This window comes from Mobula birostris, chromosome 2 (assembly GCF_030028105.1).
Source record: "Mobula birostris isolate sMobBir1 chromosome 2, sMobBir1.hap1, whole genome shotgun sequence".
NCBI classification, from domain to species: domain Eukaryota; kingdom Metazoa; phylum Chordata; class Chondrichthyes; order Myliobatiformes; family Myliobatidae; genus Mobula; species Mobula birostris.
The window spans coordinates 168,482,850-168,508,711 of NC_092371.1; the positions used below are offsets into that span (position 1 = coordinate 168,482,850).

At 39.6% G+C, this 25,862-nt stretch overlaps 1 protein-coding gene across 2 annotated transcripts in view; it reads right to left on the reverse strand.

Moving 5' to 3' along the window:
- Nucleotides 1-25,862, reverse strand: part of ero1b (endoplasmic reticulum oxidoreductase 1 beta) — an 81,172-nt gene that overhangs the window by 33,127 nt on the left and 22,183 nt on the right. For both annotated transcript variants that reach the window (XM_072251059.1, XM_072251060.1), the window contains exons 2-9: nucleotides 14,307-14,426; nucleotides 13,117-13,200; nucleotides 11,993-12,034; nucleotides 11,625-11,695; nucleotides 8,207-8,280; nucleotides 6,073-6,193; nucleotides 869-915; nucleotides 327-338 (exon numbers count right to left, since the gene is read on the reverse strand). In XM_072251059.1, the coding sequence (XP_072107160.1) occupies nucleotides 327-338; nucleotides 869-915; nucleotides 6,073-6,193; nucleotides 8,207-8,280; nucleotides 11,625-11,695; nucleotides 11,993-12,034; nucleotides 13,117-13,200; nucleotides 14,307-14,426 (571 nt within the window). The remainder of the gene's footprint in view (nucleotides 1-326; nucleotides 339-868; nucleotides 916-6,072; nucleotides 6,194-8,206; nucleotides 8,281-11,624; nucleotides 11,696-11,992; nucleotides 12,035-13,116; nucleotides 13,201-14,306; nucleotides 14,427-25,862) is intronic.

Here is a 25,862-nt window from a genome sequence, read left to right on the forward strand (position 1 = left end):
AAGAGAAAGGCAAAATAGCTATCAATAATTTTTCCCATTGCATTCAGACTAAACTTTTTCTATTACTTTGCTGATGAAATTCACACTGCATTTTTATAAACAATACCAAAAAGAAATTAAGTACTTGCCTAAAAGGAAGCATACAGTATATTATTTTCCAATTAATATACAAATATTATTTCTGAATCATTCTGGTGATTAAAATTCCATTTAGACTAAAGAACAATTATGCAAATAGTTTATATTGCAAACCAACGGAAGTGCAGAAGTTTGTTGCAGCAGTAACTTAGTTCATACACATACGTAGTCATCTCTTCTGCTCTTACCATCATCATCTCCTGAAAGAAGAAAAATAGGTTGAGAATGAAAATCAAGTAAATTAGGACAATTTGCATTATTTACTAAAATCTAAATCAATATTTAAAAGAAAGAATGGCTGTTCCCCTAGCTACCTATAGATACACACACGTATTCTGTGATTCACCTGGTAAATGTCAGCTCCAATCAGAAGGCTAATCCTTCAATGTTTACCTAGTTTTATGGTCAACCTGGGAATCACTAACAATAGATTTGCTATCCATTTATCTCATTGACATTTGTTGGCAGGAATGGCAGCCACATTTAACTACTCAACTAGGCACTTCAAAGATAAAAAAATCAATGTAAAGCCATGAGGTTTGAGATTCATAATGGGAGATAAAACTATCACATGGACATAGTATTCAATTTCTTAGGGAGCTAAGAACTACATACAGTAATATGGGCAATGCAGCTTTGCCAAGAAATAATAAACTTTTGCTTTGGCCTGAAGATCTTTTTAAAAAAAAGATACACATTAATATAATTATTTTTTAAGTGACAAACTCACCTCTGCTGGGTGCTAATGGATTCAGAGGACGATACACAGAGCGAGGCCTGCAAAAGATATTTAAAGTTTTTTTAAAACCTTGTTTCACTTTCTTATTGGAATAAGTTTCAAGTATATTGGAACATTTGGGACAATACATCCTTCATTAACTATGGGTTAGGCTATACTTCTGTTCAAAGTAAATATCCCTCAAGAGTTAGCTGCACGTCAAAGTCATTGGACACTATTCAAAGAAACGACGTTAGTTCGTTGATCAGTACTGCTCCATTAAAAATACCAAATCATTGTCAGTATATAATCCAAGTGATGCCTATTTGATAACAGAGGAAAGTAGTCACATCGCTTTTCTCTGTATCAGTAAAATTCCAAAGTAGTACTCTGTGAAACTCCTAGATGCCTTGAGATTTGGCAACATACAAATTTAACTATAACAAAAATACATTTTGCACATGGACAACTGCACTTTAAATATTACCTCTATCCATTTCCCAATTTTCATCAACTTCATATCATCCATTCTACATTACTCTTACTCATCATTGTCATGCTGATCTATCCTAGCCCTCCAATTATAAATTCTTGCATTTATGTTTAAATTTTGACATGGCTCTCCTCCAGTCTTACCAAACTCCAAATGCCGTGTCCCTCTGACTTGCCTTCCAAAGCTCACCTGTCTAAACCTTGTCTTATTGTTTATTAAGTCAGTGGCAAATTTAATTTCTTTGTGTAGGTTTATTCATTTGTGAGTAAATGTTCCTGAAGTATTTCAGTGCACTTCAAACCAAGTGAGATTTTGTGGCAACAATTTCAGTAAAATTAAGAGTTTTCATAGTTGTAGTTGTAGTCGTAGTCATAGTCATAGTCATATTTTATTGATCCCGGGGGAAATTGGTTTTTGTTACAGTTGCACCATAAATAATAATAGTAATAACACCATAAATAGTTAAATAGTAATATGTAAATTATGCCAGGAAATAAGTCCAGGACCAGCCTATTGGCTCAGGGTGTCTGACCCTCCAAGGGAGGAGTTATAAAGTTTGATGGCCAGAGGCAGGAATGACTTCCTAAAGTCATCTCGGTGGAATGAGTCTCTTTGATGAATTGCTCTCTATGGTTCAACAAAGCATTGTTCTAATCTACACTATCAGAAACACAGTCTCTTCAGATTTAATTGACATAAAATTACTGCATATTCAGACTTGCAATATTTACCCTTTTCCTTTCAGATACACCTTAAGATTGTAAGAGCCGGGGGTGGTAATGGGGACAAGCTCCCACTGCCTAGTAAGTGCTCCCAATGGCATGCATCTCAAATAGCCTCCAACAGCCAAGTCCAGCTCCTGGCCTTCACCTGTGGCTTGGACTCCAAGTCCAGCAGTACCGTTTCTACTGACAGGAGAAGGGGCAAAGGCGGGTTACTGGCACCCTAAAATCAGTCACTTAGGGCTGATGGGGCTCATCAGACGTGGTTGGCAACTCATAGAAACATAGAAAATAGGTGCAGGAGTAGGCCATTCGGCCCTTCGAGCCTGCACCACCATTTATTATGATCATGGCTGATCATCCAACTCAGAACCCTGCCCCAGCCTTCCCTCCATACCCCCTGACCCCCGTAGCCACAAGGGCCATATCTAACTCAAGAAGGAAAACTCTGATTTCAAACCCCTGCTGCCTTGCAGCTATACCCACTCGTGGAGAAGGCTTCAGGAGTAAACTGAAAGAAAAATCCAGAGCTAAAGTCCCTAAGACAGTCCAACATCAAGTTCAATGTTAATTTGGCAATTCCTGTGAGGCTGCTGGTACCAAACTGTATCAGTCTCGCCATTCCTTAGGGTTCATCAGGTGCATACAGAGGGGGAGCTTACTACATGGACAACAGCTTGCTGTCCATATCGTACTGCCCAAGCTTGGGTATCTAGAGAGCTGGGACACAACATCCATGGTTCACCCTGACTGACGGAAGCCTCACAGCTGAAAACACTGAGCCTTCTCCCCCACTCCCCGGTATGTGATTGCCACCATACATCTTTCCTCTGTGTGAATGTGTTACCTGCATATCCTCTTAATGAGACTGTCACCTTTTATGGAATTCAATTGATTATCTCAGTGACCATAACTATCCAAACTGATGCCCAATATAAGCTAATATTTTGAATAAATGCACACAAAATGCTGGAGGAACTCAGCAGGCCAGAAAAGAGTAAACAGTTGACAGTTCGGGCCAAAACCGGAAAAAAAGATGGGAAGTCAGAGTAAGCAGGCGGCCAGAGGGGAGGAAGACATACAGTGGTAGGTGTTGGGTGAAACGGTCAGGGAGGAGGGGTGAAGTAAAGAGTTGGGAAGTTAATTGGTGAAAGATAGAGCTGGAGGAGGGGGAGTCTGAAAGGAGAGGGTAGACAACCATGGAAGAAAGGGAAAAGGGAGCGAGGGGGGCAAGGAGATATGGTGAGGGGGGAAAACAGGAATGGGGAATGGTGAAGAGTGGGGGGGGGGTCAACTATCAGAAATTTGAGAAATCAATGTCCATGCTATCAGATTGGAGGCTTTCCAAGTGGAATACAAGGTGTTACTCCTCCCGCCTGAGTGTGATCTCACTGCGGCAGTAGAGGAAGCCATGGACTGACTTGTCAGAATGGGAACGGGAAGTAGAATTGAGATGTGTGTTGCTTGAAATAGGTGGCTACCGGGAGATCCAGCTTTTTCTGGCAGATGGAGTGTAGGTGCTTGGTAAAGCAGTCTCCCAATCTACATCGGGTCTCATCGATATAGAGGAGGCCACACCAGGAGCACTGGATATAGTAGATGACCCCAACAGACAGACTCACAGCTGGAGAGTCGCCTTGCCTGGGAGGACTGTTTGTGGCCCTGAATGGTAGTGAGGGAAGTGGTGTAGGGCAGGTGTAGCACTTGTTCTGCTTGCAAGGATAAGTACCAGGAGGGAGATCTGTAGGATGGGATGAGTGGACAAGGGAGTCATGTAGGGAGCAATCCCTCCGGAAAGCAGAAAGTAAGCGGGGGAGGGAAAGATGTGCTTGGTGGTGGGATCCCACTGGGGATGGCAGAAATTACAATGAATTATGTGCGGGACACAGAGGCTAGTGGTATGATAGGTGAGGATAAAATTTACCCTATCCCTGAAGTGGCGGAGGATGGGTGAGGGCAGACACGTGCAAAATGGAAGAGATGTGGGTGAGGGCAGTGTTGATGGGGGAGGAAGCAAAGCCCCTTTCTTTGAAGGGGGAGGACATTTTATTAGTTCTGGAATGAAAAGCCTTACCCTAACAGCCGATGCAGCAGAAACAGAGGAACTGAGAGAAGGGGATGGCAATTTCTTTTTAAAATACAAGTGATAGAGTGGGAAGAGGTATAGTCCAGGTAGCTGTGAGAATCATTGTGGGGTTATGAAAGATATCAGTAGATTGATGGGGTAGAGGGGGTAGAGGGGGAGATGGGGAGATTTTCCCTGCACTACTATTTTGGTCATTAGGTTATACTTAACATTTCACTACCAAGTGATAGGCACGAAGACAAATAATTCGCTTGCATAAGTCCACAGCAAGGATAAAACAATTTGGAAAAAAGCCAAACAGGCAAATAGAGGCAGACTTTTGAAAACAGAAAATATATTTTGTATACAGAATTTTTGGTAGGTTCTTTGAGCTTTCTTAATTACACGTCAACTACAACAGAAAAATAAATCACAGTTTGAAGGTCATTCATGAGGCCAACAGAAAATGATCAGAAATTTATCTAAAGTATTATTCAGACCCTTTTAGGAAGGCATTTCAATGACGAAACCTTAACTTGGCCCGAAATGTCGACTGTTTATTCATTTCCATAGATGCTGCCAGACCTGCTGAGTTCCTTCAGCATTTTGTGTGTGTTAACTGCAAATCTATTCAATTCTCTTTCAAAACAGACTTAGAACTACTGTATTAAGCATGAGTTCTGAAAAGGAACTGAATACAAATGAGTAGAAAGCAGCAGAACTAATACAGAAACTATGCTCAGTAAGCCAGCGTTTAAACTCAAGCCCAAAAATAATTAAGATTCAAACAACTGCATATGAAAACTACTCACAGTGGAACAAATATCACTTGGGTGGAAAAAAATCCAATCAAATGTCTGTTGATGAAAGTTCAAAGATTTTCATTGTACCTAATATTAATTTTATGTGTACTCGGTGAAAAAATTGCCAGAAGCGTGTATACTCATGTAGAGCTCATGTTTGATGAGGTGGGGAAATGCATTTAAACTAGTTTTAATGAAGTTCCCCACCGGGGCTTGTTTTGATGTTGTTGAGTCACTCGTTGTGTTCTGTGTTGTTGTGCCAAGCACTGTGGGCATGCCATGTTGGTGCCAGACTGTGCTGCCCCCAGCACATTCATGGGTGTGCTGGTTGTTAACACAAATGACGCATTTCACTAAGTTTTATGTACATGTGATAAATAAATCTAAATTTGAATAAATCTGAATTTAAACTTAAGGACAAAAAATGGGATCATTAAGATCCATACCAAGATTGAGATTTTTGAGCAAGACCAACAGAAACTGGACTGTTGTGCAGACCCTTGCATGTCCACTGACCATAGCTTTTCTTTAAGAAATAGGACAAATAAACCAATAGTAAAGAGGTCAAAAATAACTAAGACAACAAATACACAAGATTATTACTTGTTTTCTCAACTGAAATTCAAATCCAACATTTAGATTATAAATTACATTCAAATCCCAATTCAGGAGGAGGAGGGGTGACCTCATTGAAGCCTATCGAATGGTGAAAAGCCTTGATAGACTGGATGTGGAGAGGATGTTTTCAGTGATGGGACAGTGCAAGACCAGAGGACACAGCTTCAGAATAGGGATGCGTTCTGTTAGAACAGAGGTGAGGAGGAATTCCTTTAGCTAGTGAGTGGTGGATCTGTAGAATTCTTTGCCCCAGGCAGCTGTGGAACCAAAGTCTTTCTGTATATTTAAGACAGACGTTGATAAATTCTTGATTGGTCAGGGCATGATGGGGTATGGGGAGAAGGAAGGAGATTGGGACAGAGGAAAGCTGGAGCAGCCATGATGAAATGGCAGAGCAGAATCGATGTGTCAAATGGGCTAATTCTGTTCCTATATCTTCTGGTCTCTTATGATCTTACTTACAAGAAACAAAATAACTATAAAAGTATATTGAAACAGAAATTAAAAGGGAATACTTGAAACAGTTCTCTTCATAGATGCTATTCCACACCCTCCAGGCTGACCAACCCCTGTATCCAGTGTAGCGCTCAGGATTGAGGAGGAGATCCACATATTCTGCATCAGGTGACAACTCATCTATAGAAGGAGAGATTAGTTTCAATATTCTTTTTTAAAGACACAAAACAGCAACAATCAACTGAAAAATCCAGGCTCTGATTCACCAGAGGTTTTCCTTCATCACAACTAAAGACAACATAGTGAGTGGAATGAGGAAAATTGAAACAAGCGACATTGTACAAAGTTGATTATATTTAATGAACCAAAAAGGTGAAAAGGCCTTCTGATAACAGGATGGATTTGGGCAAGGTCTTGGTTCTCTCCTGGGGTACTACGTGTTATGGAGAAGCATGGTGTTTAAGTTAGCAGCAGTTTAGAGGGCGTTTTGCTGAAAAATTCAGCAAAGCCACAAGGCTAAAACAAGTGATATTCATGAATTAGTAATAGCAAGCATTAGTAATACAACCACTTTGGTAGTGAAACTTGCAAATTTCCCATCCGCCAGAGTGTGTTTTAAATTTGCATCTCTAAATTAGTAAGTGCTTTTCAGTAACTTAACCACTGTGGTGTCATTCTTAAAAGGCTTCATCACTGTCAAATAATAGTGACCAGATTCCACACACAAAGGCAGTACAATGAGATAAATGCAATAAAACACTTCTTTTGCTTTTACATCATAAGCCCTTGTGTACAAAATTAACCACAACCTAATTTGCTTTTTTCTCCCCTCTCCAGATATACCTTTTTGTGGGCATTTCCAATTCTTTTACAATAGAACAGAAGTCAAAATCACAACATTTTAAAAGGAAATGCAATGCTTCTTCTCAAATGCATAGGAATACAATTTAGTTGAGAGAGGCATCTTAATATGTATATTCTATCTACCCTCACCCCAACTCCTCCATTTCCTGAACATCTGTGCTCACTCCCTCTTCCCGCCACTGTAACAGTGATAGAATTCCTTTTGTCCTTACCTACTACCCCATCAGACTCCGCATTCAACACATTATCCTTTGCAATCTCCACCATCTCCAAACTAAACATATCTTTACTTCTCCCTCCCTTTACCGCATGGATCATTCTCTCTGCATTTCCCTTGTCCATTCATCCCTCCCCATTACTCTATCTCTTGGCAGTTACCTCCAGAAGCAGCCTAAGTGCTACATTCAGGGCCCCAAACAGTCCTTACACTTCACCAGCAAATCTGCTGTGGTTGTTTATTGTGTCTGGTGGCCCCAGTGTGGCTTCCTCTACGTTGGTGAGACCCAGTGTAAATTGGGAAACCGCTTCATTGAGCACCTCCACTCCATCCGCTAAAAAGAGAAAATTCCCAGCGGCCAAACATTTTAATTCCCATTGTGACAAGATGAAGCCACCCTCAGAGTGGAGGAGCAACACTTTAAATTCCATCTGGGTAGCCACCAACCTGATGGCATGAATATCAATTTCTCCTCTTGGTTAAAAAAAAATCCCTCCAACTCCCCTCTTCCTTTATTCCCCACTTTCGGCCTTAAACAAATCTTTAAGCAAAAATGAACTTGGGTAAGAGAGTTCACTGACAACATGTTGGCTCTATTTTAAATTCATACGTTTACTTAAATTACATAATACTATGCATTTTACATTTGTAAAGAAAGCTGTTATTCTCAACAGTTACAATTGCCGTTTCCATGCATTTTTTGACCAGTCAGTATTTTTATTTATTTTGTTTGGAGATATAGTGCAGTAACAGGCCCTTCCAGCCCAATAAGCCCGCACTGCCGAATTACACCCATGTGACCAATTAACCTACTTAACCCATATGTCTTTGGAATGTGGGAGGAAACTGGAGCACCCAGAGGAAACCCACATGGAGAACATAAAAAGAATCAGTACAAACAACAGCAGAATTAAAACCGGGTCACTGGCACTGTAATAATGTTACACTAACCGCTATGCTACTGTGCCACCCCAAAGGAGGTCTCATAAATAATATTTTTGCTTAAGGTTCCCAACTTCCTTAACTTTTTTTTAAAAAAAGTATCCTGGAATTGCTGGGCAAATGTATAATCTACATTTGAATATGATACCAATTGTTCAAAATATCCTCACCATCAAGCTCACAGAAGTGGTCTTGTGCATCATCATATCTTGCCCAATCAATAAAAGCCTCTTTTGTTTGGTTACTAAAAACAAAAAGAGAACAATGTAAGACAGAACTACAAACACACCAACCAAATACATTATGTAAAACAAAAGTACAAGTTATATTGGCCTGCAAGTTAATGAATACAAATTTGCATTATGAAATACACAAAGAACAATGGATAAATAAACCTTAGAACCTCATTCCACAGAAGGGACAAATCTGCCATGAAAGTCAATAGCAAACTTGAAGAAAACCTTAGCTGAAGTACTCTTTATGGACAGGTATTGCTCATCTTATTGATCATGGATGCAAGACAGCACATACGATGAATGCTGTTCATAAGACTTCAGTTCAGCATTCAACACAATCATTCCTCAGCATCCAGTTGGAAGGCTGAAACTGCTGGGCCTGAACACCTCCCTCTGCAACTGGATCCTAGACTTCCTGACTGGGACACCTCAGTCAGTCCGGATCAGGAGCAGCATCTCCAAAACCATCACACTGAGTACGGGGCCCCCCCCAGGGCTGTGTGCTCAGTCCACTGCTGTTCACTCTGCTGATCCACGACTGTGCAGCAACACACAGCTCAAATCACGTCATCAAGTTTGCCGGTGGCACGACCGTGGTGGGTCTCATCAGCAAGAATGACACGTCAGCATACAGGGAAGAGGTGCAGCGGCTAACAGACTGGTGCAGAGCCAACAACCTGTCTCTGAATGTGAACAAAACAAAAGAGATGGTTGTTGACTTCAGGAGAGCATGGAGCAACCACTCTCCGCTGAACACTGACGGCTCCTCCGTAGAGATCATTAAGAGCACCAAATTTCTTGGTGTTCACCTGGCCAAGCATCTCACCTGGTCCCTCAACATCAGCTCCATAGCCAAGAATGCCCAGCGGTGTCTCTTCTTTCTGCGAAAGCTGAGAAAAGTCCATCTCCCACCCCCCATCCTCACCACATTTTATAGTGGATGTATCGAGAGCATCCTGAGCAGCTGCATCACTGCCTGGTTCCGGAATAACACCGTTTCGGATCGCAAGACCCTGCAGGAGATGAGGTCAGCTGAGATGATCATCGGGGTCTCTCTTCCTGCTATTACAGACATTTACACCACACGCTGTACTTGCAAAGCTAACAGTATTGTGAAGGACCCCACACACCCCTCACACAAACTCTTCTCCCTCCTGCCATCTGGCAAAAGGAACCGAAGCATTCGGGCTCTCACAACCAGACTGTGCAACAATTTCTTCTCCCAAGCCATCAGACCCCGCAATACTCAGAGTCTAGAATGACATCTACATCATTTATTATTATATTGTAATTTGTCCTCTACTGTGCCTATTGTCTTGTTTATTAATTATCGTACTGCCCTGCATTGTTTTGTGCACCTTACATAGTCCTGTGCAGGTCTGTAGTCTAGTGTAGCCTTGTGCTGTCTCACATAGTCCAGTGTAGTTTTGTGTTGTTTCATGTAGCACCATGGTCCTGGAGGAACGTTGTTTCGTTTTTACTGTGTACTGTACCAGCAGCTTATGGTCGAAATGACAATAAACTTGACTTGACTTGAATGTAAAAGCTGATACTTAGTCATTAATAAATCTAATTCAATCACTGTAGTAAAGACGTCATTGTAGAAGTTACAGAAAAGAATAGCGTTTTCAGATCTCTTTCTAAAAGAGAAATCAGTATTGGTGCATTCTGCAGATGCGCTTCTTGAAAAGCATTTCACTCTCCACAGTGCTCATGATCTAATATGGTTTACTATTATCAAAAATTAGTGACATTGTTATGTTCCCTCAGCCTGTTTGCCTTATGAATTACTGCTGTCATTGCCTGACAAAGTCTTTCCTTTAATTTCATCACCCAGGACTAAACATTTAAAAAATCAAGAGTTTGTTAAAACAACCATGCAAATTTAAGTGATTTAGATGTAACATAACGTTCTAGAGTAAAACCAGCTTTGTCACCCATAAAGTAGATAAAATTGGAGCATTCTTTCTTTTAAACTTGTAATACTGTCAGAAAACCTTCACTGTTTTTCCAAATCACAGTGGAAATTGGAGTTATTCATCAGCAAATTGTGCAATAAGCACCTCGTTTCTCATCAACAGTAAATAAAAATGCTTCAGACTCTATAAAGTCCTACCTTTAAAGAGCACAAAAAATAATTTACAATGTGAAGGGAAAGGGAACATAAAATGAAGGAACAAACAGAATTAGAAATCAAACCAGCAGTCTTAAATTAGAAGGACTATTTGGAACACTGAACAGTGGTGAGAGAGGTGGTTTACAGACAGGTCTAGCATTTGTCTCGCTTGCGGGGTTAAGTACCAAGAGGGAGATCAGTGGGAAGAAACAAATGGACAAGGAAGTCACAGACAGCAATTCCCAAGCAAAGTGAAAAGTCCTTCCAAGTGAAACGACACTTCAGCTGTGAATACGCTGGGGTCACCTATTATATCCGATGCGGGCTCCTCGGCATCAGTGAGACCTGATGTGGACTAGGAGAAATCACTTTGTTGAGCACTTTCACTCTAGCCACCAAAAAAGGTGAGATTTTCTGGTGGTCACCCATTTCAATTTGACTTCCTGTTCCGACAGAACGAGGCCATCTTCGGGTCAGAAAAGCAACACTTCTTACTTTGTCTGAGTAGCCCTCATTGATGGCACAAGCATAAATTTCTTCAACTTTAAGTAATTTCTCCCTCTTTCCCTTCTCTTTTTCCATTCTGGTTTTCATCTCACCTCTTCTCACCTGCCCATCTTCTCAGTCTAGTTTCCCACGTCCTTTCCTTTCTTCAATGGTCCAACTGTCCTTTCCTACTAAGTTTCTTCTTCACCCCTTAACCTCTTCTAACAAGCTTCCTCCCAGATTCTTACTTAATCCACGCGCCCCCCCCCCCCCCCGTCCTTCATCTATTCAATTTGTCCCTCATTTGGTCTCACGGATCATCTGCCAGCTTAGGCTACCTCCCTCCCCCACTTTCTTATTCTAGCTTCTACCTTCCTTTCAAGTCCTGATGAAAGGTCTCAGCCCAAGAATTTTTATTCTGTTTTATTCTCCTCCATAGATGCTGCCTGACTTGCTGAATTTCTCTAGCATTTTCTGTGAGTTGCTCAAGATATCCAGCATTTGCAGAGTCTCTTGTGATTCTGAAAAATGTTTATAAAGTTGGATTTTTTGCAAATCAGGTCATTCATATCCCAGGGAACCCTGTATTACAAATGAGAATTTGCCAGCTCATGTAGAAATTACTCAGGTGAAAGGTAAGATCGAAAAAGTGGTGTTGCTGAAAACTTGAAATTAGAATCAATATTAAATTCCAACCAACTAATTTCACTAAAACAACCACAATGGCCAAATCACCAAATCTTTACTCACCTTAATGTGCTGTTGACAGCTCCCAGCTCATTTGCTTCTTCACAGTCTTGTAACTCTTCTGCATTCACTTCCTTATAATAGTAACAAAAAATTAGCCAATCAATGATGCATCTAGGAGGATTGATAAACTTTTACTGGCTTTAACTAGTAAAATATGAATAAACAGAATTATGTTTCAGCTTCAGAGAACATACAAGTTTCTGAATTAGGAAATACATTTCATATTGGTAGATGAAGATAATGCAGGTTTTCAGTGGTATTCGCCAATCTCATCAGAAACTTATCAGGCAATATTACTTCAAATGCTTTATTCATTAACTGAATGTTCCAAAGTGATCAGACAAAAGTTAATTCAAGTATAAACTTACTTTATTGTAATTAGCTGCTTTAATTCCAATTGGAATCTCACTCTAAAAATAAAACGGTTAAAATGATTACACAAATATATTTCAGAAATTTCCTCCAAATTAGTCATTGCAAATAATTTCAACCGGGCTTTGAAATAATCACACCACAAAGTAGACCAACATTATTAAAAAAAACCCAGAATAACTGGCAACAGAAGATATATAACTTTTTGGTGGTCATTATAAAAGGTTTCAAACTTGATGGATAGAAGATAGGACATAGAACAGTACAGCACAGGAATGAACCCTTTAGCCCACAATGTTGTGCAAACTAATTAAATTAGTAATCAAATGCCCAAAAAATTTCCTCTGCATGCACAATATCTATTAACTACTAATGAAATAAGTAATCATTTATGTGGCTATTTGAGACTCTCTTGAACACCTCCATCATATTTGCCTCCACCACCATCCCAGACAGTGCACCTCAGGGACTCAACACGATGTTACCTTACTTTTTTTCTAGATTGCAGTCAAGTGATGACATTCGTACTTATTTCTTATATACTCTTGATTATTAGTTTCCCGCTCATCACAGGCTTCTGGGAGTTTCTTCAGACCCCTGTACCATTCTCAGCTACTACTGTTCCTCGAGTCAAGCTACAAGTTATACTTCAGCACTTTAATCCATCAATATCATAACTGCTTTCTAAATTTGTTTTTGCTTTCAATTAACAGATTATAATTGGAATTCCAAGGGTTGAGTAAGACACGATCATGCAACATTTTATGTATTGAGCAAAGCTAAGATAGAAGAACATATCACTTAAGATTTGTAGTGGGAAATTAGCATACACATTACTGACCAATCCCACTTCTTTGTGATATTGGTGAGAAGAGCATAATGACCATCTTCTGAGTTGCATGTATTTTAATAAGTATAATAATGGAATGTCCATGTATTCCTATGATTTTCAATTTAATTGTGTTTCAAAAAGACAAAGTTGATACATCACACGTGAAATCTTATGATAATAAGAATTCTGGATTTTGCCAAATACTAAAACCAGGAACAAACAACCTACCCCTCAAACTGAAGCATGAATTAAAAAAAAACAAATAACATCTGCAAATATAAATTTTACCTCAGAACAAGGCTTTACATGGCAGTCCTTAATCGAACAATGCCCATCACTGAACCAGAAAGGACAGGGTCGCTTTAAATTTACCTGTTAAGAGAAGGTACTTATGGTAACTAACCAGGCTGCATCTAAACAATTTTCAAATTAATATAAGAGGCACTGTAGAGACAGCAGACAGAGGTGGGGGGGGGAGGGGTAGGGTAGAAAAGAGGGGAATGTGATAATACAGTACAAAGAGATGGCATGACATGATGGATCTGAAGGGTATTTTATTTTTCTTAATAATGCAGCGCAGAGTAAGCCCTTGGAGCCATGTTGCCCCAGCAACACCCAACAAACCCAGTTAACCCTAACCTAATCACAAAACACTTTTCACAATGTCCAATTAACCTACCTGGTAGGCGTTTGGACTGTGGGAAGAAAATAGAGCATGCAGGAAATACCCACACATTCCACAGAGAGGACATATAGACTTCTTACAGCACCAGAATTGAACTCTGAAATGCACTGAGCTGTAATAGAGTCACACTACCATGGTGCCCATCATTACGTGCTGCATCACTTTACCTCCTAAGAGGATTTTGTAAGATTAAAATAAAACACATTCATCATGACACTATTAATCAGTATATTGTAAAGGCAGCAAATTTCAGGTTCTCTCACAATATTTTACTGAAATCTATAACAATATTTGCATTAAACTGAGCAGTAGCAAATTAATTTTAAGACAGAATGAAAAGAGACTAAAATAAATGAAAATGTGCACTGAGGATGGAATAATTACTTTTAATAGATTTGATCACAACCTGAAAAGTTACTGGATTCTTAATTACCAGCCTATTTATCAGACCAACCTTAATTTAAATCAAGACAGTAACAATGTCAGTGCCCAATCTAAAAACATGTTCACCCCAGAACAATTTCCAGCACTAGTTATTCATAAAATTAATCATTTGGTCAGGGTACATACACATTTTGTAGCCACAGATTGAACACTACACAGAGAATACTTAAAACCAACCAAAAGAAATCTGTTTTTTAATCCATAATTGGACATGACAAATTAGTTTTACCTTGAATAGCAAGATACTTGTCACAGCTACCCAAAAACTAAGCTCCACTTTAACCACAGAATTAATACAAACCTACACGCACTTACGGAAAACATGTTTCAATAATATTAAGGATCTTACTTTGTAATATCTGAAGTAGTCTCTTTCTTGCAATTTCTGTAATTTAGGAAAAATCTTGTAACTGTTGAAGTCATCGATACTTTCTATGTCGCAGAAGCAATCATCCAAAACACCTGTCAACTATAATAAATAAAATTTCTTATAATATGCATTTACCTTGAGCTTTTAAATAATGTGATTATAAGCACAGAAGTCCATAGCATTCAAATAAAAACAAACATTTTCAGATGCAAACAATGCAACAAAGTGAAAGAAAATTTGAAAGTAAAATTAGATAAGTGGGTAACTTCATAACTTAACATCATAAAGGAGGTCTGCCAGCACTTTACACACTCCAAATTGTTCTTTAAAAAAACTGGCAAGCATTCATAAATCTGGCTAAAGGTATGACCAGCAATCCCTCTTAACAGTTATCAATAAGTTCGCGATTCCTGCATTGCTTCTGATTGGAATTGAATTGTTGATTCCAGCTCAGCGTTCAATACCATCTCTTCAGTATTACACGCCAAGCTTCTAAAGCTCCATTTGCAATGGATCCTCAACTTCTTCATCAGGAGGCCAAATTCAATACAGATTGGTGATAACATCTCATTCACAATGTCAATCAACACAGAGCACCTCAAGAATTTGTGCTTAGCCCATTGCTCTATTCCCTCTACACTCATGATTGCATAGCTAAGCACCACTCAAATGTTATCCCTAAATTTACAGATGACATCATTTTTTGGCAGAATCTCTGGCTATGTCCACACTAGACCGGATAATTTTGAAAAATGCCAGTTTCGCATAAAAACAATAGGCGTCCACACAAGGCGTTTTTAAAAATATCTCCGCCCACATTAGAACGGATAGTTGGGCGTGCGCAGGACACACAGAAAACAAGCGAAGAGGAAATGATATAAGGGTTTCAGCCTGAAACATCGACTGTACCTCTTCCTGGAGATGCTGCCTGGCCTGCTGCGTTCACCAGCAACTTTTATGTGTGTTACTTGGTGTGCGTTTGTTCAGTTACAGACTAAAAAAAACTTAAAAGGAATTGCTGTTGGCTTTCGCGTAGTTGGACTTAAAACTAAAAAGAAACAAATACTGGAACGTATGGAGGCAACCGACGGGGAGTTCACGGACAGTATGACCCGGCTGACGACGAAAATTGAAAAACTGACTAACTCTGTTGCATTAATAAAGCACCTTGTTAAATGTATAAAACATGTCTGCATCAGTGTTATCCTGTATTTCCATACAATGTTACATTAGGCTGTTACACATCTATTGTCAGAGAAGAACTTGCATAAATAGGTAAACCACCTTCATACAAGCAAGGATAGAAAACAGGGCAAAGTGAGTAAACTTATTTATTCAGTAAGCTATGGGTCAAAGTATTCGGTGAGTACGTTTCTAACTCTTCTGGCTTCAGTCTCATTGCCACCTGTTCTGAAATTGTTAGGTTGTGTGAGGGGTTGTGTTCAAGAAAACAATGAAATGCTGCGCTGCCGCCATCTGTTCCGGCACGTCATGACAACGTTTTTAAAAGTATCTGTTTACCCCGTCTACACTGCTCTGTACAATCGGCGTTTTCAAATTTACACACTCTGGAGGGCGATTTAGAAAATCTCCGTTTTCAGGGGAGGAAAATGCCATTTCAGTGTGGACGGAGGGTCAAAACCAAGAGAAAAAGCTTTGGTTACGGATTTATCTGGTCTAGTGTGGACGTAGCCTCAAATGGTAGTGTGAAGTCACAGAGTAGTGAAACATATGCAACTACAGACTCGCATTCAACATCAGCAAGATCGAGAAATTGATTGCGGACTTCATGAAAAGGACAACGGAAGAACAGTCCTCATTGAAGGGTCACTGATGGAAAAGGTGAGTAGCTTTAAGTTCCTAGGTGTCAGTATCTCAAAGGATCTGCCCTTGGCTCAACACATTGATGCAATCAGGAAGACAGCATGCAGCAGCTCTACTTCATTAGGTGTTTGAAGGGATTTGGCGCATTACCAAAAGTCGTGTTGATTGCTGGATCAGCCACAATGAAATGGTGGAGCAGATTTGATGGGCCAAATGTCCTACTTCTGCTCCCATCTCTCGTGATCTTATACGTTTTTATAGCTATACAGTGGAGACTATTCTAACTGGTTGCATCACCACCTGGTATAAAGACTCTAATGGACAGGATCAAAAGAGACTGCAGGGCTGGAGACTCAACCAGCTCCATCAAAGGCACAACTCTCCCCATCAAAGACATCTTCAAAAGACAGGATTTCAAGAAGGCAGCATCCATCATTAAGGACCCTCCCCATTTGGAACATGCCCACTTCTGATTAATACCATAAGGGAGCAGATACTTGAGCTTAAAGATCCACATTCAACAATACAGAGACAGCTTCTTTTGCTCTACCATCAGCTTTCTGAACAATCCACTATTCCTTTCCTTTGCACTATTTTATGTAGTTCACAGCAATTTTATGCCTTTGCATTGTACTGCTACCACAAATCAACAAATTGCACATCATATAAGACAACGATAACATACTTGATTCTGATTGGTGAAGCATGGGTTATCTGGCTGTTAATATCAGCTTCAGTTATTTTCTCTGCAGGACACCTGCTCAGTGACTGTACAGACAGCATACTGAGTTGAGTTGCTGGACCAGCAATCCAGGAAAACAAGCTTGAATCTCACCCATGGCTGCAGGAGAACCTAATTTCAAGTTAATAAATAAATCTGAATTTAAAACAATTCAAAAAGGTCAACCGCAATTGTCACTAAACCCCATATTTTAATACACTGGTGCTACTAATACCCTTTAAGGAAGGAAATCTACTTAACTCGTCGGCCCGCGTGTGACTGCAGACAAAATAAAGTAGTTGACTCTCACCTATTTCAATAGTTCAGGAGCAATAGGGGATAGACAAAGGTGCTGGCATTACAAGAGATATTCAAGTCCCATGAATATAATAAAATAGTGGACTTCGGTTAATTGGGACACTTCAGGACCAGTATGTTTTGCCCAACTAAACAGCTATCCCAATTAGCTGACGTTACACAGAAATAGTTAAAAAGGAATTTAAAAAACTAGTTTAACTGAGTAGCAAATTATGCATTTAAATGAAATACAGAAGAAATTAGAAGACTGCCAATACCTCTACAATAAAACTATTAATTCTTAATTATTGATAGAGGAATTCATCCAGTGTACACTGATGTGTTCTTTTGATTGTAAATGAACAAAATCAGTGCAGACACCTAGTGCAGATAATGGACTGGCTTTATACAATGCTATCAATGATTGCATCCTCCAAATTTTCTACTTTTATTGTAACATTCAAGGTGATTGTCGATATCTTTGCAGTTCACAATTCATTAACTTGAAGTAGTGAAATAGTTTCATTATGATTTCCAGTCGTTTCTGGCATCTCCAATCCTGAAATCTTGAAAGCACAGTGAGGAAAACAGTTCTGAATTGTCTTACTGTTTATTTCTCACAAACTATCAGTGATAAAAAGCAGAGCCTTTTGAACACAAGCACGTGCAATTGATGCTATTCAAGAACTGTTTGTTGCAAGTATGGTGGATTGTCTAACAGACATGAGAGTTAGAAACTATTTGGCAACAGTTTCCTGCCCCAATTAAACAGCATAGTGTCCCAAATAAACTCACAGAATCCCAGCTATTTTGTTAATGAGTTTTTGTTCTTTAAGTGATTCCAAATAAGCAGCTGTGGCAATTAACCGATGGTCCAATTAACTGGAAGCTACTATACATGCTCAAGATCCTTTAATGGGATCAAGGCTCTGGCTCAGACTGACATTGATAATCACAGAATACTACAACACAGAAACAAGCCCTTCTGCCCATCTAGCCCATGCCAAACCATTCATCTGCCTCATCCCATCGAACTGCACGTGGACCATAGCCCTCCATTGCAACTCATCCATGTACCTATCCAAATTTCTCTTACATGTTGAAATCACACCCGCTTCCACCACTTGCGCTGACAGTTTGTTCCGCACTCACTACCCTCTGAATGAAGCCATTCCCCCTCATGTTCCCCTTAAATATTTCACCTTTCACCCTTAACTCATAACCCCTAGTTCTCATCTCACCCAACCTTAGTGGAAAAAGCCTGCTTCCTTCCTATCAACACCACTCATGATTTTGTATACCTCTATCGAATCTCCCCTCAAGCTTCTACACTCCAAGGAGTTAAATCCTAACTTATTCAACCTTTCCTTATAACTCAGATACTCAAGTCCTGGCAACAGCTGCACAAATTTTCTCTGCACTCTTTCAATCTTATTTACATCTTTGCTGTAGGTAGGCGACCAGGATTGCACACAATACTCCAAATTAGGCCTCACCAACATCTTATACAATTTCAACCTAACATCCCAATTCCTGGGCTAAATACATTGATTCATGAAGGTCAATTTGCCAACAACTTTCCATACAACCCTATCTACTCGTGACACCACTTTCAACGAATTATGGATCTGTATTCCCAGATCCCTTTGTTCTACCAGTCAATGCCCTACCACTCACAATGTAAGACCTACCCTGGTTAGTCCTCCCAAAGTGCAGCACCCCACACTTGTCTGCATTAAATTCTATATGCATTTTTCAGACCATTTACCCAGTTGGTCCAGATCCTGCTGCAAGCTTTGACAAGTCTTCCTTTCTGTCCACTACACCCCCAATCCTGGAGTCATCCGCAAATTTGCTGATCCAGTTTACCACATTATCGAGATCACTGATATGGATGACAAACAACAATGGACCCAGCACCGATCCCAGCGGCACAGCACGAGTCATAGGCCTTCAGTCAGAGAGGCAACCAAATACAACTAATCTGGCTTCTTCCACAAAGCCAATGTTTAGTCCATTTTACTACCTCACCTTGAATGCCAAGCAAACTGAACCTTCTTGACCAACCTCCCATGTGGGACTGTGTCAAAGGTCTTGAGGTTCATGTAAGCAACATTTAGTGCCCTGTCTTCACCAATTTTCCTGATAACTTCCTTGAAAAACTCTAAGATTGATTAGACACGACTTGCCATGAGCAAAGCCATGTTAACTATCTCTAATCAGTCCCTGCCTATCCAAAGAGTTGTATAACCTGTCCCTTAGAATACCTTCCAACAACTTTCCCTCTACTGATGTCAGGTTTACCAGCCTATTATTTCCTGGCTTAATCTTAGGGACTTGTTTAAACAATGGAAACTTAGCTATCTTCCAATCCTCCGGCACCTCATCCACATCCAAGATATCTGTGTTTTAGATATCTCTGCTAGGGCCCCTGCAATTTCTGCATGAGCCTCCCACAAGGTCTGAGGGAACCCAGGGCCTGACAAGGTGAATTTATCCACCGTAATTTGCCTCCAGACAACGAACACCTTCTCCTCTGTAATCTGCATAGGGGTCATAACCTCGCTGCTGCGAGAGTGTGCTTCGGTCTCCCAAGTAAATACAGATGCAAAAAAATCCATTTACGATTTCCCCCATCTTTTTCGGCTTCATGTATCTGGTATTCCAGATGACCCATTTTATTCCTTACTATCCTTTTGCTCTTAATTTATCTGTAAAAGCCCATAAGATTCTCCTTCACTTCGTCTGCTAGAACAACCTCATGTCGTCTTTCAGCCTGCTTGATTTCTTTAAGTGTTCTCTTGCATTTCTTATATTTCTCAAGTCCCTAACTTGTTCCTGTCTGCTTATACCTGCCATGCCCCTCCTTTATCTTAACCAGGGCCTCAATATCTCTCAAAAAATAAAGGTTCCCTAACCCTGTTATCCTTGCCTTTTATTCAGATAGGAACATACAAGTTCTGTACTCTCAAAATTTCACTTTTGAAGTCCATGGACAAGTACACCTTTGCAAAGAACTGTCTGCCTCAATCCACACTTGCCAGATCTTTTCTGATACCATCAAAATTGGCCTTACTCTAATTTAGAATCTCAACCCAAGGATCAGACCTATCCACCTCCATAATTACAGTGGCATGCAAAGGTATGGGCACACCTGGTCAAAATTTCTGTTAGTGTGAATAGCTAAGCAAGTAAAAGATGACCTGATTTCCAAAAAGCATAAAGTTAATGATGACACATTTCTTTAATATTTTAAGCAAGATTACTTTTTTTATTTCCATCTTTTACAGTTTCAAAATGACAAAAAAAAAAGCAAAAGTTTGGTCACTCTGCATGGTCAGTACTTAGTAACACCCCCTTTGACAAGTATCAAAGCTTGTAAACGCTTTCTGTAGTCAGCTAACAGTCTTTTGATTCTTGTTTGGGGGAAGTTAGCCCATTCTTCCTTGCAAAAGGCTTCCAGTTCTGTGAGATTCTTGGGCCGTCTTGCATGCACTGCTCTTTTGAGGTCTATCCACAGGTTTTCGATGATGTTTAGGTCGGGGGACTGTGAGGGCCATAGCAAAACCTTCAGCTTGCACCTCCTGAGGTAGTCCATTGTGGATTTTGAGGTGTGTTTAGCATCATTATCCTGTTGTAGAAGCCATCCTCTTTTCATCTTCAGTTTTTTTTTTAAACAGACGGTGTGATGTTTGCTTCTAGAATTTGCTGGTATTTAATTGAATTCATTCTTCCCTCTACCAAAGAAATGTTCCCCACGCCACTGGCTGCAACACAAGCCCAAAGCATGATCGATCCACCCCCATGCTTAACAGTTGAAGAGGTGTTCTTTTCATGAAATTCTGCTCCTTTTTTTCTCCAAACATACCTTTGCTCATTGCGGCCAAAAAGTTCTACTTTAACTTCATCAGTCCACAGGACTTGTTTCCAAAATGTATCAGGCTTGTTTAGGTGTTCCTTTGCAAACTTCTGACACTAAATTTTGTGGTGAGGATGCAGGAAAGGTTTTCTTCTGATGACTCTTCCATGAAGGTCATATTTGTGCAGGTGTCGCTGCACAGTAGAACAGTGTACCACCACTCCAGAGTCTGCTAAATCTTCCTGAAGGTCTTTTGCAGTCAAACGGGGGTTCTGATTTGCCTTTCTAGCAATCCTACGAGCAGTTTTCTCAGAAAGTTTTCTTGGTTTTCCAGACCTCAACTTGACCTCCACCATTCCTGTTAACTGCCATTTCTTAATTACATTTCAAACTCAGGGAAGGGCTACCTGAAAACACTTTGCTAACTTCTTATAGCCTTCTCTTGCTTTGTGGGCATCATTTATTTTAATTTTCAGAGTGCTAGGCAGCTGCTTAGAGGAGCCCATTGCTGCTGATTGTTGGGACAAGGTTTGAGGAGTCAGGATATTTATAAAGCTTTGAAATTTGCATCACCTGGCCTTTCCTAATGATGACTGTGAATAAGCCATAGCCCTAACAAGCTAATGAAGGTCTGAGACAATAGACAATAGGTGCAGGAGAAGGCCATTCGGCCCTTCGAGCCAGCACCACCATTCACGGTGATCATGGCTGATCATCCACAATCAGTATTCAGTTCCTGCCTTATCCCCATAACCTTTGATTCCGCTATCTTTAAGAGCTCTATCCATCTCTCTCTTGAAAGCATCCAGAGACTTGGCCTCCACAGCCTTCTGGGGCAGAGCATTCCATATATCCACCACTCTCTGGGTGAAAAAGTTTTTCCTCAACTCCATTCTAAATGGCCTACCCTTTATTCTTAAACTATGGCCTCTGGTTCTGGACTCACCCATCAGTGGGAACATGCTTCCTGCCTCCAGCGTGTCCAATCCCTTAATAATCTTATACGTTTCAATAAGATCCCCTCTCAGCCTTGGTAAAAGTTATCTGAGAGCTCAAGTCTCTTCGGGTACCCAAACTTTTGCATGGTGCTCCTTTCCTTTTTTCCCTACTTTAAAATTGTACGAAACAAAAATAATACAGTAACCTTGCTTAAAACATTGAAAAGAATGTTTCATCTTTAACTTTATGACTTTTGGAGATCAGTTCTTCTTCTACCCACTTAACTATTCACAGTAACAGAAATTTTGACCGGGGTGCCCAAACTTCTGCATGCCACTGTATCTTGAAACTAATGACATTATGATCACTAGAGGCAAAATGTTCCCCTACGTGAACTTCTGTCACCTGCCTGTTTCATTCCCTAACAGCAAATCTAGGATTACACTCTCTAATTGGGACCTCTATGTACTGATTAAGGAAACTTTCCTGTACACATTAGACAAATTGTCTCATCCAACCCTTTTTAACAGTATGAGAGTTCCAGTTAATATGTGGAAAGTTAAAATCACCTACTATAACAATCTTATTTCTTGCAACAGTCTGATCTCTCTATAAATTTGCTCCTCTAAATTCTGTGGACTGTTAGGCAAATACAATCCCATTCATGTGGTCATATCTATATTATTCCTCAGTTCTACCCACAAAACCTTAATAGACGAGTTCTCTAGACTGGCACGACTGAGAACTCCTGTGACATTTTCCCTGATTAGTAATACCACCCTTCCCCCTTTAATCCCTCCCACTCCATCATGTCTTAAACAATGGAATCCCAGAACACAGCGCACCCAGTCCTGTCCCTCCTCCAAGTTTCATTAACGGCTGCAATATCATAATTCCACATGTTGATCCATGCCCTTTCCTACAATACCCCTTACACTGAAACATACACAGCTCAGAACATTAGTCCCACCACCACTCCATAAGTTGATATGAGGAATCCACAAAAAGCAAGTTCTAATACAGCAAAATCTGGGTCATCACGAATATAAAAAGCAAATAAAAATCCAAAGGAAATGGCATCAAACACAAAAGAATACAGTAAAGAAAATTAAATTTTGAGTTACTTTGCATAGCTGCCATATGGAAAGTTGGTTGGAAATACTAGGGAAGCAAGAAACAGGAACGCACATTTTAATACCCGAACTGAAACTCTGTCAAATATAAACCTTTTGAATTCTAATGTGACCAGTAAAATAGCTACTGGATCTTAAAACAGAAATTACCTAACACACATAATTCAGTATACTGCATTTTTAAATTCACTAAAGTATATAGCAAGCTACAAAAGCAAAGCATATCAAATTTCCTGTCCTTTATATCACATCAGTGGTTTATTTGCATAACTTCCTATGACTCAACTTCAACATATTTTGTAGTAATGATTATTTGTCCATTTCGGATACAGTATTAGTTTTATTGTAAAGCTTTTTAAAAAGATATTTACAAAGAGAAGCAAATTCAAAAAACTTTTAGGTGACATGCACTTTAACAACATTAAATATAAATTTGTACACTCATAATCGTGCAACAATCCAAAAAGTGATAACTAATGGGTTAAGCAGCAGCTTAACTTACTTTAACACCAGATATTTTACTTTGAATTCTGGCAAAACTAATTCAAAAATGAGGGAAAAAATTCATCCAAATCAAAATAGAAACACTTGTCAAAATTATGAAAGCTGTATTTTTTGTTTGGTTCTCTATGAGATTGTTAAAGCCTATTAAGTGCTCCTCAAATGGCCTCTGACAACCAAATCCAGCTCCTGGCCTTCACCTGTGGCTTAGTTATCAAGCCCGGTGAAACTGTTTCTATTGACAGGAGAAAGGGCAAAGGCAGGTTACTGGCACCTTAAAACCAGTTGCCTCGGGCAGATGGGGCTCATCAGCTGTGGACAGCAGCTCATCTACTAACCTCCACAGCCTTGCAGCTGTACCCACTCATGGGGAAGGGTTCAGGAGTAAACCCTGAGGGAAAAATCTGGAGCTGGAGTCCCTAAGACAGTCTTACATTAAGTCTGTGCCATTCCTTTGGGTTCATCAGATGCATGGGCTCTCCATATCGCAGTGTCCACGCTTGCGTATCTAGACAGCTAGCATGCAATATTTATGGTCTACTCTGACCCACAGAGGCCTCAGACTCAGTTCTTTTAAATGAGTGTTCTGCAAAACACAAATTGAAGACATCCATATACACGTTCATTCCAAAAGTACTAAAGCAATTAAGAAATTATGTGAATCGTTCTTAAAGCTTCAAAATTATTCAAGAAGGCTGTCCTTTCAAACATCCACTTTTAACAATTTAGCTCATTAAAAACTCTGTGCTTTTTGGATTTTAATTGTTATCTTCAGCGTGTTATCATGCATTTCAAAATGTGATACTATCATGCATTTTAACAAAATCTCTGCTCATCTTTTGCATGTCACCCCACGTAGTCTCTTTGTATTAAAACGGATTCATCTAAAGCAATCAATCATCAAAATATCTAGATTCCAACAAGTTCCCTGACTTGGTAAAAATAGGTAATAAATACAGATACCACCATCTCAAGACGGAATTCAGAAAAGGCTCTATCTTATGTTGCTTCAGTAATCATTTTAAAATCCACAAAACTTTCTTCTCTTAGATGATGAGGGGAATGGAAAGAAGGAGTCATAAAATGAGTGAGGAATGTCCCAGATACCTCACAGATTGTGAAGTTTGTAGGTAAGATCAAATGTTACCATATAGATGTTTGGGAATTGGTTAGAAAATGGAGTAGTGAAGAGCAAATTCAGAGGTAAATTCTGAATAAAGTGAAGAGCAGATTTTGAATAAGGCAATACCGATGTGTACAAATATTAAAACTAATGAGAAAAATGAGATTAACAATAGTGATTTTAGTTTGTAGACAGCACTATGAATGTAGGGGCGTATCCTCAAAACAATGCAAATGTAATTTTGACTGTTGGAACTATTGAATTTTTGATCAAATAAAATGGTTTCTTTTCAAAGATGACAACATAAATTATATATATCTTTTTTTAAAAAACACGAATGACAGACACATTGGGATAAAAGTAGCATGGATAGATTATTCTCTTATGCTAAACTCACATTTTGTTGCACTAACAAATAAGTTCTGATGGCCTAAATTAAGAAAAACTATCGATGGAGAAGGAAACAGTAAAAGGAGTTTTGTGATAAATGCTTTTCCCAACATAATACTGAATGTAAATTGGCTATCAAAATTCCTAGATTGATTGATCTATTGAGGTTTCCACCCTTCATTAAATGTTAAATGGATGATGATGACACAGCAGTTTTACAAGCAAGCAGTAATTAAAACGTAACAAAAGCAATCTCCCTTGCATGAACTTTAAAATGAACAACTTTACAATTTAAGGCCAAAATCCCCAAAGGCATGGTAAGAATATACCCATTTCTGTTGGCATTAATGCTCAGATGATGAATGTAATCCAAGCCCCAGTGTATTACACAACATGGCATACTGCAAACTTGTCAACAAACTGCAAGATGAGGCTTTGGGAGATATCTAACCTCCCAACACAGTGCAGTTCTCAGCTCCTTCTGTTGTTTTTGCATACAGTGAGGCATCCAACCTATGCTCTGAAGCGATGTACTTGTGATGGAAAAAAATCTCATCCACTCCTCTGGGGACATACCAACACTACCATACCCTCCTCCTCTGCATGCCCAGCCTAATGAAAAAAGCTTACTAGTGCCATTGTCATCCCAGCATACATCAAATTTTAACAAAATCATCAATAAATTAACTTTCAAACTAAGATTCAGTGAAGTCAAGCATTAAATGAAGACCACCCGAAAAGTCTCAAA